The sequence below is a fragment of the Pezoporus flaviventris genome, unplaced genomic scaffold (assembly GCF_033815535.1).
Source record: "Pezoporus flaviventris isolate CSIRO_AGI_PZ_B2104156 unplaced genomic scaffold, CSIRO_AGI_Pfla_v1 ptg000007l, whole genome shotgun sequence".
Taxonomy (NCBI): domain Eukaryota; kingdom Metazoa; phylum Chordata; class Aves; order Psittaciformes; family Psittacidae; genus Pezoporus; species Pezoporus flaviventris.
The window spans coordinates 96,439,543-96,457,217 of NW_026892555.1; the positions used below are offsets into that span (position 1 = coordinate 96,439,543).

A 17,675-nucleotide genomic window follows, 5' to 3' on the forward strand; every position below is an offset into this window, starting at 1 on the left:
CCCTCTGTAAACTGAAGTATGACTTCAGCTGCGACGTAAAGCATCATGCATCCTACTCTTTACACAACCAGGATATACATACATTATGTTGTATGTACAAGATAACCAAACACCTCAAAACATTTCCTATTTGTTTACACCCATAAGAATTACCACATTTCAACATACTTGCGCAACCCAGTCTTTAAAATCCTGTGCAGTAGCGCAAGACTGACCTGTTTTTCTTAGTGATAACTCAATTCATCCCATTTTGCCAAGCAATTCCAAAATGAACTTGAAGTAGTATTTATTAACCAAATATTTCAAACTTAAAACAGTTGGATTAAAAGGTAAGGTGCTTTTTTTCTACAAGCCTCAACTTTTTAACCTATAAACTACCAAGCACATCACTTTTTAACAAAAAAAAAAAAAAAAGACAAAAATATCTGAAACTAGTAAAAGATCACATCAGTTACTTATTTCTGTTTGATTTTAACTACTTGAAGCCTTTTTAAATAACCCACTCAATCATAACTAGGAGCACAGACAACTCTTTCTAGGTCTCACACTATAAATAAAGCATTAATGAATACTAGTGAAAGACAACAGGAATATTGGCACAAGGAACACAGGACCGTTTAAAGGTTACATTCCATCGGTTAGTGTTGCAAGCCAGTGAGAATGACTACAAATTAGAATTAAAGACAAACAGAAAAACAAAACAGTTTGATACCAAGTCCAGGGGGAAAAAAAAAATTGGTTTGAAAACACAAAAGGAAAAGGTGCTTTGCAAAATTCTGTCATTGGACCCAAAAAGGTAAATTTCCCAAAGTGTGTATTTTGCCCCTAAATCTGAAAGGGGAGACTCAGAAGATGAATCATTAAAAGGGAGTTTAACCTTAGCAGGAATGGCCATATGCCTTCAAGAAAGCACTCAGGTCAATATTACTCTTCAGTAGTCTCCTCAGAGCTAACTCCAGTCTAATTAACTGTGTGTGTTGACAAATACAGAAGTGAAGGCTCTCCTTCGGCACCAGTAATATTCTTCTTTACCTTCTATTTTTTCAGTTGACCCCTTGCTAACTCGAGTATTGCAACACAGCATAACTTAGTATAAATGTGAGATTCTGACTCAGTTCAATTAAAATCTGTCCAGAAGTTTACTTTGGGAACTTTTGTGTCTCTAGTCAACATAACTTCCCTAGCGCTAAGCCTCAACTAATTTAAAACAGAATTACCATGACTTGAATAAACTGTCTTTCCAAACTACTGAGTTGAAAATACTGCCAAGCTGGTTTGCACCTAATATTTCCTCTTCTTTAAGCAAATTAAAAAGCATAGATTCCAACTTTGAAACAGAAGATTGGAAGATTTCACTTTAAGTGTTACTAATTCCCAAGTACCAATGTTGAGGCTGCTCTAATGAAAGAGGAATAAGCCAGAAAATTTCACAAGGATGCAGCTGATTTGCCTGAACATGAAGCATTGTGGGAAATTTCTTTAGTAGCATTCTGAACAACACTAAAAGATACTCCTGTATTTTCATAGTTTCCTTCAGACTCAGATCTGGAAGAGGAGAAATGTGAGTCCAAAGAGACAGATCCCTGTATCATGTAGTATTTTGCTTGTCTAGCTCAGGGAAGGAAAAAGGAAGGTATCATTGACACAAAACATGGTGAATTCCACTGTCTTCAGAAAAATGGTTTCCGAAATAAGAGCTGAAAGCATCTTTTCCTCTATGAAGAAAGTTAAAAAGTGGAGAAGGGAAAATTTAAAAACAAAACAACAACAATCAAAAAAAACCCACCAGTTTTAGTATGTCAAGAAAAGCTAATGCAAACATTCTTTATGGAAATGACCATGCAATCATTTAAAAAAATGTTTACAAAAAGTAGCAAAGCATGAAATATGTAGTCAAGGCGACAACTTCATGCAGAATGGGTTTGTCCAGTACATACCCAGATAGGATCTCTTGGGAGGTGCTTTGATTTCTTCATCCTTACTATCTGCAGCTACATAAAAAACAGTAGAGGGGGAAAAATTAAAAAAAAAAAAAAGAAAATAAAAAAGAAAAAGGAAGGAAAGACAAACAGACTTGTATGATTAAATACAACAGTGGGTCTTTAGTTATAGTTTAGTCAGTTAGTACATTTTGCTTATAAAAAAGTTATAGCCAAAACAAAACATGCCAGAAATCTTAGTTCCCATGCCTTCTATAAAACTCCCACCCCATGATGTTGAGATAGGGTCAAGCGGTAGGAAGTTCCAAAACAGTCTCAATGCACAACCCAATAGCAATGTACCTGTGGGAGAAAATGAAGGCTTAAAACAGTGAAACAGACAGCTTAGCTTTTTCTTTATCTATGTTTCACAACCAGAGAAAACAAGCTGTTATCTCAGCAACACTGAATGTGTAGATATATATGTATAATCAGCTAGCCAATACAGTTGCCTTGCCTCCCATGCAAAACGCTGCTCTAAAAGTTTCAGAAAACCTGCACTTTAGTCAATCATATGAAAGACAAAGAAGACACCAATCTGCATGCTAAATTCTTTCACTCTAGCCTTCTTCCACCAGCTGAAAACCACATACTACGCAAGTGTGCTTTCCAGTATCAAAAACAGAGCTCTTCAAGGGATCAAAGTACTATAATAAGACACAAGTTATAAAGCCGATTAAGACAACCAGCAGTTGGAAGAAAAACTGGATGAGTGACCAGAGGAAATCGTCTTCATGTAAAAACACAAGAGCCCATGTTCTACACGGGGAGCCTGGGCTGTATATAAGAAGAGACACCCAAAAGCCCATTTTTAACAAATGCTGTCCACTGGTTTTCAGTATAGTTTATACATTCAGGGAGCTAGAAATCTGTCACAATGTCTTGGGCCTGAAATGAAACTGATTCTTTGCTGGAGAGGTGCAGAAGCCTTATCTGGGGAAAGAAAAAGAGGGTCTTGCAGAGAGTGTCTGTCCCTCCAAGAATATGAAATGACTGCTCTGGCCTGCCAATGTTTTCAAGAGTGACCAGATGTTTTTAATTATCTTTATCTTTGAGCACCTTGCTTCAGCTTCCTCTTGATTCTCGAGTCAAGACATAGGACATGCACATTTTGCTTTCAATATTTAGCTCTCTAGCATGGTAGCATCATCATGCCCCAGAAATACTACAATGCTTTGAACAAAACCAACTACAACAAAAGAAACTGCCACTGAACCTTACCTTTCTGTACTGAGCCAACAACATAGGGTATATACAGCTGCACAGACACCAATTTAAAAGTGGGCAATGAATAATGAGACCTGTTGTGATAACAATAATGGCACCAGGACATTTGCATTAAAGCAGTCAAGATGCAATTAAAGTGATGTTAAATAAAAGATAAAAGATGAGGAAGTATTTTTTCATGCCTGCTGATTTAATCTGCAGACTTCTTCATACAGTTTTCTAAGTATTCATATGCAGGAGAAAGAACTGTACTATGATTGGAGGTTTTAAAATAAAATTAGAATACTTTGTTGTTTTCTTGCTTGGCTTAGTTTGGTTTTTGTCATGTCATGTGTTGTGTCCTCCCCCCAGTTCAGAACTGTTAAAAACAAACTACACAGTCCAAGCTTAACAAAACAGTTTCATACATAAAGAGGACTTACTCTGCCTTCAATCAGCACATAATAAAGTTTACGTATCCAGAACAAAAAGTCAGTGTAGCACAAGATGGGCTCTGCCACTTTCAACTTGCTTTCACTGCCAGACTAAAAAAAAAGGGAGGGGGGAAGGAGGAGAGAGAATCTCATAACTGAGAGCCACTGAGAGAAAAAAATAAAAGATTATGTGAGTTTTCCTAACAAGTTCTCTATGTAGAGCTTGTAAGAAATAATCAAACATTACTGGGTAAGATTCTCAGGAGACTCTATTTTTCATGCTATGCTAGTTACGCTATAAAAGAAAGTACAAACATTTTGACTGAATGGCTTTATGTGAATGTTCTGAATTGCTATTGATATGTATTTTAATCCATTAACAGCACAAAACAGGCTAGAGAACACAGGATTAGGAAAGACTGCTCCTTAATGCTTCAAGAAGTTTTAAGTAGGTTCCTTCTGAACTAGTTATTACTAAAGGGACCTTAGCTGTGAGAATAATAAAAACAGGAGAAAAAAGGCAATTCCCACATAATTCAAAACACACTGGTAGACATATACTAACAGAGTAGAGGGGAAACATCACATTTAATAGTAATGCAAGAAACCAGCAAGCCCCCTTCCACTGAAATATTCTACTCACTTTCTAAATATTTTGGATTATTTTGAAGAAACATTCAGAGGTAGGATAGAAATTAAAGAAGAAAAATGTTTAAACTGAAGACTAGCCATGTGAGAAATAATAAACTATATTACATACAGAAATAGTGCACCTTCCCCTCAGAATTCTGCAAGGTTAATCAAAAACACTGACCTCAAACATAACTTCTCACTACCCCAACAAGCTATGAGGAAAGAAAGTTAAGTACACAGACTTATCAACTTGCATAGATCACCATAAAAATCGGGAGATAAGATTAGTATAGGATTAGAAACATCGATCTCACTCCTACTCATATTGTGCTTAAAATACAAACCTATCTGTCTTAAAAAAGAGCTTTGTACGCATTGATATACTTATTCTGAGCCATCGTGCTACAGCTGGCCTTTAGTAAAAAGAAAAAAAAAATAACAATCACAAGTAAGAAGACTTTAGTTGTTCTCAAAGTTTGTGGGAGGAGGCAAGCATTTCAATAAAAACAAATAATAAAGGTCCCTAAGTAAGTAAAATCAGTCTCTCTAATTAAACATATAAACTGAGTTTCAGGAAAAAGAAAGGGGTCAAATGACTTAATGCAACCTTGAGAACTTTCCATTACCTGGTAACAAAAAGACTGATTATCCTTTAAGGAGACTGTATGTCTTTCAGGGAGAGTTATTTAAATAGGGCTACATACTAAACTGAATAGCCTCCCTTTCTGTTCAAAGGTTACCAAACGAGCCTGCAAGACTGTGTGTGTAAATGTGCACGAGGATCATATCCCCTCAGAAAAGGCAAACAGAGAAACCTTTCTGCCCCTTCAGAAAATGCTAGCGTAGAGAGCAAAGGAGGGAGAAAGCATACATGCCCCTCCCAAATGCCTTCTGGATTTTAACTACTGCTAAGTCTAGCTGGAAGTCATTCATCCTGGCAGACCAAGAACCATTGTGAATGCCACAGCTTGTGTCTGGGAGCTGGAGTCCAGCTCCCATTCCACATGAATTCACTTACCTGAAAAGTTTCACAATACAAAATGAGCAGGAATTAAAGTCGCTTCCCTAGCTATTACATAAATTACCCTACTGCAGAGCCAGTAGCTACTGCCTTCTAATGATGGCTGTGCATATCTGGAACTGGATCAGACCCTCAATTATTAGGGAGTGAGGGAAGAGAACAGATGGAGAGAATAAATTATCCATTCCTATTGGCAAAACAACTGACAAAAAGCTGACAGCATTAATTCTCTTCTTGTTGTTAATAAGCTGTAACTTAAAATGTTAAGTCAAAGTCAACAAGGAGAAACACAAAAACTACTCCTCTTGCATTTTTTATCTGGGAAAAGGAAAAAAAGCAGAGAGTTTCCACAAAGCTTGAACATCAAACAAGGAATTCTACTCTGGCCCCGACTGGAATTATCAATGCCTAAAAATTAACAAATAACCAAAATTAAAAAACCACATGAAAATTCCCGTAAATCCCCAAACTAATCCCACACTAAAGCCCAAAGAAACAGTATACAAAAAGACAGTTTGGCAATCATGATATGACAGCACCTCCTATTTTGGAAGCAAATAACTCTGTAAGTAAAAATTAAATTATGTACAAAAGCAAGTATTTGCATGCAAAATAAAATTTCAGGTAATAGTGTATGATCATACCCAAGAACTTAGTACAAAGTACAGGTGAAGAAAATAACTTCCTATTCTGGCCAAGATCTTAAAAAAAAAACACAAAACAAAACAAACAAAAACCCAAAACACAAAAAATAACAAAAAAAAAAATCCAGGCTACCACAATGGCATAACAGCCAGCTCTATATTCAGGACATGGTGTGAAATATTAAGGAGAACTCTGATTTCTAGACTGAGCCAAGACCCATCTGAGATAAAATTACAGCTTTACATATTTATCCCTCAAAAAGCAGTTTCAAAAAAGAAGTTCAGGAAGTGCTACACCAAATTATCAAGAGAGGAGACTGGACTGCAATTCGGAGAGAATTTTTATCCAAAGTAACAGTGCACCATGCTTTCAAAAGCATTTATCCTGCAAAAAGACAGTTCCCGTCACTAACCTGCAAAAGAGCGGCGTTTTATGTTTAGCTCATTGGACACGCGTACTTCAGTGCACAGTTTCAGCATCAGTAACATAGTAATGATCATTATAATGCTTTGCCACAACAGAGGGGATTCAAAATGCCTTCCAAACCTGAAAAAAATAAGAAGGAAAAGAAAATATATAAAACGTCTCAAAAATGACAAGTGTTGTACTCAGTTAGTTTCATTCTTTGACCCTAAGCACCTGAAAAAGGAAATCCTAACAGTAACAGGTATGAAAGGTTGAGGAAGAGAAAGTTACCAACCAAATCTAGATGCACATACAGTAAGTAGCTCAGGGTCATACTCCCCTTGACAGGACTATCTGAGAACTTTATTACAACATCTCTGCGGACTGATCCCAGAAATTCTGAAACCAGAAGCTTAAGTCTTTATTTCCAAAGCTAGCAGCAAACCTATTATTTTGAAAGGAGAATCAGATTCATTGATTGGTCAAGACAGTACAGAGAGACCAGTTATGTCGCATTAATACCAGTTACGTCCTCTCCACATACACACTCTGTATATTTCACAAGGACTTCTATGCAAAACTTACCTTTGTTAATTTTTCATTTTAAGATGAAGTCATAAAAACAATAGCACTTGCCCTATAAAGAAATAAATACTCACAGCTATTAGCTTGCTAGGTTTAATATAAAATATTCCTACAGAGTGGAAAGATCAGGTCTGGACCACAGCTGGGGGAAGCCTAAAGTATGTGGGAACTGAAGATACATCATTTGTTCTCTCGTGCCCTCCCCCAATGCAATTTCTGCTTGCTCACAGAGGATGCTTATAATGTGAGCAGGTGGGAATTACTGAGCCCTTCTTGCACATAAAACAGGAACGTGAACTTGGTTTGTGGCCAATCTTGATTGAAGAGCTTACCCTTATGTGATTGCACAAGGTTCTGTCACAAGAAAATAAGACTCTTCAGTGAAGACCAGTGATGCTCTGAGCTCCTCTTTCTGCATTACTTGAAAGCTCAGCAATCTGCACCAGACACATCCAGTATGCGCATTAAAGGTAAAGGATGGAAGTATTTCATGTGCAGTCCTCAAAGTGTACTAGATTTGCAATAGGAAGGCTGCATGCATATCATGGTGAGCTGCTTCTCTGTGATCATCAGTTCAGCCAGATTTTACACCTTGAAGACAGAGAAGGCAGCGTGGAGACCTCATAGCAGCCTTCCAGTACCTGAAGGGGGCCTACAGGGATGCTGGGGAGGGACTCTTCATTAGAGACTGTAGTGAAAGGACAAGGGGTAACGGGTTAAAACTTAAACAGGGGAAGTTTAGATTGGATATAAGGAGGAAACTCTTTCCTGTTAGGGTGGTGAGGCACTGGAATAGGTTGCCCAGGGAGGTTGTGAATGCTCCATCCTTGGCGGTGTTCAAGACCAGGCTGGATGAGTCCTTCGGTGATACAATTTAGCATAAGGTGTCCCAGCCCACAGCAGAGGGGTTGGAACTAGATGATCTTAAGGTGCTTTCCAACCCTAATTATTCTATGATTCTTTGTTGAGGAAGGGATTTGCTGAAAACGCATCGCTATGCTCCCCAACTCCTTCAGCCTACATCGTGAGGCACAGGCTTTCTAAACTTCGTCACAGCACTGTTATCAAGGCCATTCTCCGACTACACCATGCTGCTTCGCAGGCATGGCAACCACTGCCGTCCTCTTGACAGTTCCTGGTTTATAGCACCCTGGCAAAATATAATTTCTTGAGCTTGGCTACTTTCATGGTAGAGCTACACAGCAGTAAAAACCAATTAGGTTCACCATTGCATTCTCACACAATACTGCATTTTCACTATAGCCATTTCACCAGAGAGATTTCTTGTTGAGTCAACTACTAAGGAAAATAGGAGAGAGACTGGAAAGCCCCTGACTAGCTTCCTTGGAAATCCTCCTGTGCAGAACATGCAAGCAGCCCACAACAGTGAAAAGAGTCAAGTATTTCCTTCCTAATGGGATACAGCTAAGGAAAAGTATGACACCTTCAGCCTCCACACCACTGTCAAAGGCACAACCAGAACCTACAGGAAGAATAGCAGTTCCATGTACTGTAGTCCCTCCTTCTTTCTACCATCAATGGATTTGTTGTAGGCCACATGAGACCTACTAAAAAAAGCAGAAGACTCTATGAAGAAGAGAATAAAGAGCATGACTGCTGCATGTAATCAGAGGCAGAGCTCACTCTGGATAAGGCTTTCACTCTACTAGGAAAATGCAGGGGAGAAGAATGAAAATTTGGCCTAGGCTAGCCTATGCCCATGATCCCAAAGCTCATTCAGCCCGCGTTGCTGACTGTGGCCAGCTTTCCCTGAACTACTGGAATTCACTTTTCCTATATTTGTCTTTTATTCAGGGAATAAGGAAAACAAATGTGGGAAAGACTTACCCAGAACTACAGAGCACTTAAAACTGTTTACATCAGGTTCAGAAAAAACATCTCCAATTACAAATACATTTGCATGTAAAAAGATAGTCATGTATATAAGATGTGCTGAGCTAACAGCACAGTAAGCTAGAAGCTGTTATGATGGTAAATCCAGCCACAGGTCACTGCAAGGTTAATTTCTCCCTGCTGATGAGATTACTTGCAATTCAGTAATGGGTGCCTCACAAAAGTATTGCTTGCAGTATTAAAAGCCACCCACTACAAACACACCTAAGTATGGCCACCTGCTGTCTGATCATAACAATTTGCCATCACCACAGCCTTACCAGAAACAAGACTGGAAGTATTGCTGCAGATTGTCTTAAAAACTGAAAAGTTAAAAAAAAAATAAATAAAAAAACAGTGAAACAAAATTCACAACACATGAGAGGTAAACTGTTAATCTCAAAATCCTTATAGGGACTTCAAACAATGCACAACACCTAAATATTTTTACAACCCTCCAGCCAAAGACAATAAAGATTACACAACAAAACATACTCACATGAAATACACCTCCCCAGAACCGAGTCTTGCAGGTAACAAGACCCTCTAAGCTAGGTCACGTCTACAGGAAATCAAACAGCTGCCATAGAAACCAACAGGCAGAGAGCAAACAGATGACCTGTGCAACAAGACTGAGACGAATACCAGCATCAAGAACTACAGTCGCATTCTTGAAGCTTTAAAAGTAAAGCCAGTACACTCATTTTGCTCAGGATCATGGCCAACAAACACCACTCCAAGCTGCTTACTCTACTTTGCATTGATATTAGGGCCTGTCAAAGCAACACTAATCCAGTTTAAGACTCCTCAAGCCATCCTGAGCTAGGAGCACTCTAAGATGCAAGCCCTGCAGGAAGAGCATGCTGTTCCACGTTCTGTTTAGCTTCTGCCTTGCAGATGTTTCTCCTATCTTTGCCTAAGCAGGAGCCGGGAGAGTAGGAACTTTAAAGTACATTATAAAATATGGAAGAGCCTTAGGATATTAGAACAGGCTTGTGGAAAAGAACTCTGAAGTCCTGGAATGAGGGGCTCACCATCATTATTCCACATTTTCACCCACAACTACCATAAAGAAGTTCACTTAAAATGAACAGTGACATATGGAGTATTCAGCGAACTCAGACTTCGTATGTCTGACTACAAAGAGACAAAGAGTTTTTTTCACTGTTTATTTAATACTGTAAAAACAAAAAGAACTCTAATGTGCAAATAATGGAGGGGATTTATATTTTATTAGTATTTCAGCAGCCTTAAAATGACTAATGCACATTCAGGGTGATAAACAGAAGTAAACATTCAAGTCAGAGCAGAGACTAACTCGTCATTGAGAAAACTACATCATTTCATCAGTATGATTCAATCCCATTGCAGTAACCCTGCTATTCCAGTGCTGGGCCTCCTCAAAATAGCAAATGACAATTGTGCAAAAGAAGCCCAATCTAGACTGAACATGAAAGGATTGCTCATCTGAGACACCTCTGGAAAGAAACTGACTGCTGTTGGTGCAACTTCATCACCATCTCCCTCACCTACACTCCTGGATGTCAGAGAGACCATTCCACTCACTGCAAAAGTGGAAACCTCTGAAGTTACTATAGGCCTCACTGACCTAGGTCAACTTTTCCAGCTCTTTGGGAAGTTACAGATTCTAAGGCAACATAGAATGCATGCGGGATACTGCACACACCACCAGGGCCATGACATAATAGCCCAAGGTAGCAGCATGGCAGCTGTCTTGAAAGACAGCCCATTAAAATTACAGAACTTAATCAGCAAGAAGAACAAGGAACAAACTAGTTTTACAACAGGATCTCATGATACGAGTTTCTACTTGACACATAAACAGCCAGGACTTTATGGAGCATCCAAAACAAGCTTCTCACTTGGCATACAAAATCCTACTTTACAGCTTTACAAAAGAGCAGTGTATTTTATCCTTGTTCACTGGCATTTATAAAAAGGAGGAGGAATTGCATAACACTTTTGCTCTCAATATCTGAGCAAGATTCCACCAACAGACCATATGTAATCTAATCTTTCAAAGTTGTAGTCATTCTGTCAGCTTGGTTTATAGCATCATCCCACCTTCCTCACATGGTGAAAGCTGGAAAGATCTATTTTAGTGACAGGAGTCTTAAAAGCAAAAGTTTCTCCTTCCCACAGGAAGTTCTAAAAACAGATACCACTGGCCCATTCTCTGAAGCCAAAGAAACACCTGACAGCAAGGACCTGATCCCCAGGTAGGACTGCAGGTTTTACAGAAAAATAAATACGTAGGTATCTACCCCAGACAACAGCAAATCTATCATTTTCCTATAAATTAACTTCAGCTGCATACTTGTCTCAGTAAACTTCTACTCAGAACAAGAAGCTTATTCCACTGCCTCTGGCACCGAGAGCTCTGAGTTCTACTAACATTTCAGTTTTCATAGCCCATTTTGTTTCAGGTGAACTGAAGTGTAACGGGTAGAGGGTTACCTTTGTCCAAAAATAATACACTCCATAGTTTGTATCTTTTCCCTGACAGTCAGAACTTGTTTCCAGTTTGTCTTAAGCCAACTGTTTTATGAGAACAACTGCAAAATTGCACCACTTTATTTTCTGTTGTTTGGATTTCTATGACATTGCTGTATGAGGTTTAGGCCCGCAGAATTGCATCTCAAAAACTTTGGAAAGAATATTCCTGGAAAATATACAAACCGTATTATACTACTACATAAAACATTTTATGGACTGCAAAACTGAAAAAAACCTCTGGGAACTGAAGAGAGTCTAAATACTTTTGGCTGAACTTAACTCAAGTTACAAGTAAAAATGCCTACTGCTGACTTCTAAGAAATCTGCAGTTCCCTTTCCTCTAGGTATTCTGATTTTAATATTAAAAGACATCACAATTTATCTCACCATAAGCTCCGTATTAAAAATATAAGGGAGAGGGAGAACTCACAAGTAAGTTTTTCTGCATCCTCCACCCCCAACTGATTACAACTCTCACCCGCCTTCTTGTTCCTGTTCTCAACCATGACAATGCAAAGCTAGTCAGCTGTCAGACTGCAGGCCACATGAACCAAGAAGGTATGTCTGTCTTGATCACAGCTGAGTTCAAATGCCACAGTAGGCTTTGAAGCCAGCCCACAGCTTCAAAACAGCCTAGGACAGCTTATCCAAGGTGATCAACCACCTCAAAAGCCACCTCATCATTAAGACTGTATCCAAGTATCCCTTGGATATTTTAGTAACCAGTCTTAAACAAGAAATCAGAGCAGACTCTAGCAAGTACAGTAAGACACTGCCTAACAAAAATGGTAACGAAGTGTTCTATTAAAAATGCAGAAAGGAAACAATTTATATCAGATTTTCCAGGGCATGCCAGACATCTTCATATGTATCAGAACTACGAAAGTGTTGAGCTCTGCACTGCCTCTTTTGCTTTACCCACAGCAAACCTTCTCTAGGCTCACCAACCCAGAAACTGAAATGAGTGGAGAGCAAGAAACAATGACCTATGGGGTCTGGAGAAGACAGACAGGAGAAGCAGTACTGACAGGGGCAGGACTAGGACAAAGAATCAGATAATACCAACCATAACTCATGACAAGCAGCTACACTGGCACCCCAAAATAAATGCTGCTTTGAAGTGTTACATAAAAATATAACAATAAATTATTACTAAAAAATGAAGTTAATGTAATATCAAGTCTACTCATAGCACAAAATCTACTTTTCACACTGCTAAGTGGAAACCTCATTGTGTGATGCTGTGAACACAGTCTACTTTTTAAACTAGGTTTTTTCCAGACTCCTCTTTAAAAGGACCAAAGACTTCACACACAGGCAACACACTGAGCTACAAGTTTGCAGTCAAGCTTCTACTTTCTTTTTTCTAAACAAAAGTCTTGTATGCATAAACAAAGCAAAGTGGAATCATGCCCATTGCTATCCATATGCAGTTTCCATTCTTGCAGACCAGTGCTCTCCCACTACTTTTCCACAAAATTCTGGCATATAACTCACTGTTGGAACACAGAAACACACATTAGCGAAAGCAGAAATCTCTCTTCAAGGATGATACTTTTGAGACATTGTGTAACAGAGGAGCATGAAAAAATTATTTAATAGATAACGTGTCACTGTCATTGCCAGTAAACAGAAGTTCTTTGAGCACACCCTGAAACTAAGGCATTAGGTGGAAGACAAGGAGCAGAGGCATTGCACTGAATCCTCTTGACTTTAAAAGATGGCTTACCATTGCAGACAAATTAATTGGAAGAAGAAAATTTGTGAAAACAGGTAATGAAACAGGACTGTTATCCTTGATCTCTTGTTTATTTGGTTACTGTCACAGCGCAATACACCAGCTGCAACATTACTGACACATAAAACATGCCAAGAAGATTAGATAGCAAATACTCTATTTGGAGGGGAGATGAAAGGTCAAACTTCACTCAGTGCAAAACAGGACATTAAAATAAAAAAATACCACCCCCCACCCCCCCCGAGATAACTATGGACAGGTGTAGTAACATATGGAATCTGACAATTCACAAATAGGAAATGAGGGAATTACCCCCATAACTGAGGTGAACAAAGTACAATAGGGCCATTTGGGAAAGCTAGGCCTGCGTCTGTTAGGAGTGACAGAGATACAGCAAGACTGGCACTACTCAGGAATGAAAACCATGGCATAAAAGGCAGCAACTGTCTGTTCCTGTTGCCTATGGATCTGAAATACTAACATTCCACAAGAATTTATGAGATTCATGGAAAATCTGGAAGTAACAACAGAAACAAATTACAGAAATGTCTCTGAAGTAAAAAAAAAAAAAAAAAAAAGACAAAACCAAACCATTACCAAAAAAAAAAAAAAAAAAAAGCACCAAGCTATAGGAAATAATTAAGGCCTGAAAAAGAACACTATTAGAACATGAAAGTTTTTAAAGCCTGCCACTTTAAGTACTTATTTTTGGATCAGGGTGGAGGGAAGTCTGGGGGGATGAATCTGGCATAATTCATACACTTAATAACCAGGGATAATGAAGAGAAACAAACCAATTGAAAACAGCAGCTATATTTCAGTAAAGTTTTCAGATGACAGACTTTGATTAAGGTCTGGACTGGTTTGCTAAATGAAAGGAGAAGTAGTGTTATCAACTGGTACTTCAGAAGTCAGACTGCAGAAAAATTGTACACAAACAAAATTACCTGTAGGACTCTTCTGTTCCAGCACAAGAATGGATCATATTATTTAATAAACAATCATTAAAAGTAAAAACTTCCAATTTCTTCCACTGAATATTACATAGACAATTAAAATCATTCTGCTGTTTTTGTCAAATTATCTAAAGTGCTGTGCCCCGGATGTCATCAGCCATAGGTGACATTAAACAGCGAACACAAAAATTGAACTGCCAATATGCTCATGAATGCATTCTAATCATGTTCACAGAAATCAGAGGCTCTTGCTCTGCTATTTTCCCTTAATCATCCATACGCCCAAGGATAGCACCCACCCTTAGCTGATGTTTTCATGACTTACTGGTGTTTATAGGGATGCCTAATCTTTTTAAGTAAAGAAACAAACTATTCTCTCTCAAGGAACACTGAATTATCATTATACAAGTCTTAGATCTTCCAGTTCAATAGAACTAGAAAGAGACAATTCATTGTAAGTACAGAAATAAAAGTTCTGCAGGCCCCTACCTGCAACATTTCACCATTGAAACGGCTGTATCACAAGCCAGCAGCACACCTTCCACACTACCCCTCTGTGCACATGCTGCATCAACCCATTCTATCCCATCACCGAGCTCCAAGATGACCAGACCCTACAGAGAGTATGCCTCAGAGAGTGATACTATTATGTGGCTTAAATACTCACACTAAACACACCAAAAAAAAAACAAAACAAAACACATAATCCTATCAATATAACTCAGTTCTATTGCAAAAAAAATGACAAATCTTTTAACGTTAACATAAATTTTAACTTTTCATTACTCATAGTATTTATTCTTTTGCTCATCTCTTAATTACATACACTTAAAGTTAATTCAAATTAAAGACCTTTCAGTTCTTCAACAGTCCAATCCTCATTTCGGAGATGTAGTCGCCCGGGTTACCTAGAAACCATCAGCAGCTCTGTTCAGATACAAATCATTTGTATATTTCAACTACCTCCAGTGAAACAGAAAATAGACAATATCTGTTCCTCAAATTGTTAAGTCGGGCTTTTTGCTTCTCCTCCCCAGGCCAGTTCCCCTACTTCCCTTCTGCTCTCTGCTTTCTCCAACAGCTGCTTCATACACTTCTCCCCAGGAAAACATAAATTCAATACAACAAGGAGCTCTGATCTAGCTATGACTCCTCAGTTTGACTGCCAGTGGTGGAGATCCCCTGTTCTCTCCCCTCCAGCACAGGACTTATATGTTACATTTTGCTGCAGAAGAATCCAGGAAGCAACTTATACTTAAGGAATCAGAGGAGCTTTAAAAAGAAAGTGGAAACCAACAAAATGACATAGCCTGTACCTATCAGTTCTCTGTGGACTACAACACAGTATTTTGTAGTCAAAAAAGTCTTAGAGTAACTGTCCTTAGTTGCAGTAATTTCCCAGACCATTTTATCTCTTTTTTCAAGTACATTCCCAGTGTTGTAGCATCTATACTATGAGAAGTAATAAGGAATATAAGTTAATAAAATTAATTCATGGAAGTCATGCCCCCAATAATATTTTCTTTGCCCAGCAGCACAAGACCTAAATACGGAAGCAAACTTGCTTTTAAATATTGAAAATGGTTTTAAAAACAAAAAGGATTACTCTGAAAGATAGCCCACTTTTTGCCTGCTTATCAAATAATGGATATTTCCTTTTGTAGTTACGCAAGGAGATTTAGAAGTGAACCCCCTCTGAAGCCAGGTGGCATCAGGGAAAATGCAAGGACATATGGCAAATATCACAGTGACGTTAATACCAACTAGATGCTACAACAAATGTGCAGGACCAGGGTCCTCATTCTGAGAAGAGAGCAGGAAAGGCAAAGGAAATATCAAATACAGTCAGCAAGGAAAAAAAAAAAAAAACTGATTAAGAATAATCTTCTTTATCAACAAATTAAAAAGTTACATCTTGCAATCAAAGCACTAATAATCAAATCTGGCAAGGGTAACAGACAGGACTCTTAAGACCAGGTTATTTTATCCAACACAGATTCATCCACTTATGTATGGACAGACAGTATTTTGATCTTCAAGAGCGCTGTCAAAGCACGTAAACCACATAATTTCCCCAAATACTGCAATTCAAAGCATTGTAACTAGCAAGCAAGAACCTTTAGGACCAACAGACAGACACACACAAAACCAACTTACCAAAAAAGTATCCGCAAAATGTTTGCGACCAGTAGCACTAGGCAGACGTAGGTGGAGAAACCCTCAACGTTCTGTGTCCGGCGGATGTCTCTGTACTGGGGAATGTAGGGCACCACGCCGCCGAACACCATGGCCCCCGCAGCACCCCACGACACCAGCTGCTGCATTGGGACCAGCAGCCACTCCAAGCCACCCGCCTCCATGGCGGGAGGAAGCGGGGAGGCTGCCCCGGGTGGTGTCACGCTGAAGGCTCGCCTCCCGCTGCAGTTCTCCGGCGGAGGTCGGCTTTAGCCACGGGCGGGCTCCCGGGCGGGATGCGGCACCATGTCTGCGCCCTCTCTCGCAGGGCCGGCACCTGGGGAAAGGAACGGGGCGTGAGCCTGGCTCGACCGCGGGGCTGCTCCAGCCGCTCCCCGCCAACAGCACGGCACTACCGCACCCCGACCACCGCCCTGCCACGGGCGGGCCGGGGACACCTCTGCTCTGTCGCCCAACCTGCCGAGACGCTCCCGCCCTCACCCGAGCTCCCCACAGGGGAACCCCGGCTCTGCTACGGCTCGGGCGCGACAGCCGCCCCCGCCGCTGAGGCGACCTCCGCCAACGGCCGGGTTGAGGTGGGCACGGACACACGCCCCGTCCGCCGACGCGCACACACGCCCGCCCCTAACCGGCTGCCAGGCGTTTCTCTGAGGGGGCCTCCCTCACCCGCCCGCCGGGGGCTCCCCGCCGCGCCCCGCTCAACCGGAGCCACTCGAACGCACACGCCCGCCCACTCGCTCGGCACTGCCGCGCCCGCCTCCCCACCTGCTCCGGCCACCGCCATGCCCCCTCCGCCCACCACCGGTCCTCAACTAGGGCCGACGGACCGGCGGCGGCGGGCCCCGGGCGGTCCGTGACGCCACAATGACCAGCCATGCCATCCGCCAATGAGTGACGGGGCCGCCCCGTCGATTCGGCGCGCGCGCGCGACGCTGCCGGTGGCTGCGGGCGCGGGATGTGGGGCTAGCGGAGCCCTGGTGACCGGGCACGGTGCCGGCCCCGCCGCCGCTACCCGGGCCATGACTGCTCGGCCGCCGTCACCGGTGCGTCTGTCGCGGGCACGCACCGGACAGCGAGCCGGTTGCCCCGGGATGGCGGAGGACGTACCTGGGGAGCCTTCCTTCCGCACCCTGTTCTTAAACGCTGTCCCAGACCTCGCTCCCCTGTCTCTGACTTGTTCCTTTTGCTTGAAAGTTACGGGAAACTCTGTCACGCCTCATGGAAATCACTTCTCAGTGGCTCTCAAAATTGCAGCCGCTCCTTAACTGTATCCAACAGCTGCAATTGACACATCTTCCTGAACAGAGAGGGGTTATTTCCCTGCAATGGTACAGATAAGGGTGGCAGGGGGCGGGAAATCTCGCATTTTCCACCCAAACTGATCAGCAAGTCTTTACTGCTGTTGGCACTGGGCCTGCAGAGTATCACAGAGTGGTTTGTGTTGGAAGGGACCTTAAAGCTCATCCA

At 40.9% G+C, this 17,675-nt stretch overlaps 1 protein-coding gene across 3 annotated transcripts in view; it reads right to left on the reverse strand.

The window, feature by feature from the left end:
- SLC66A2 (solute carrier family 66 member 2) overlaps positions 1-17,675 on the reverse strand; it is a 74,621-nt gene that overhangs the window by 45,053 nt on the left and 11,893 nt on the right. Inside the window, exons 1-4 of one of the 3 annotated variants that reach the window (XM_061449607.1) lie at positions 16,974-17,094; positions 16,170-16,524; positions 6,331-6,464; positions 1,938-1,991 (exon numbers count right to left, since the gene is read on the reverse strand). In XM_061449607.1, the coding sequence (XP_061305591.1) occupies positions 1,938-1,991; positions 6,331-6,464; positions 16,170-16,372 (391 nt within the window). In that variant the 5' untranslated portion in view covers positions 16,373-16,524; positions 16,974-17,094. Of the gene's footprint in view, positions 1-1,937; positions 1,992-6,330; positions 6,465-16,169; positions 16,525-16,973; positions 17,095-17,675 lie in introns of those variants that run through there. The other 2 variants (XM_061449608.1, XM_061449609.1) reach the window with 2 other exon arrangements.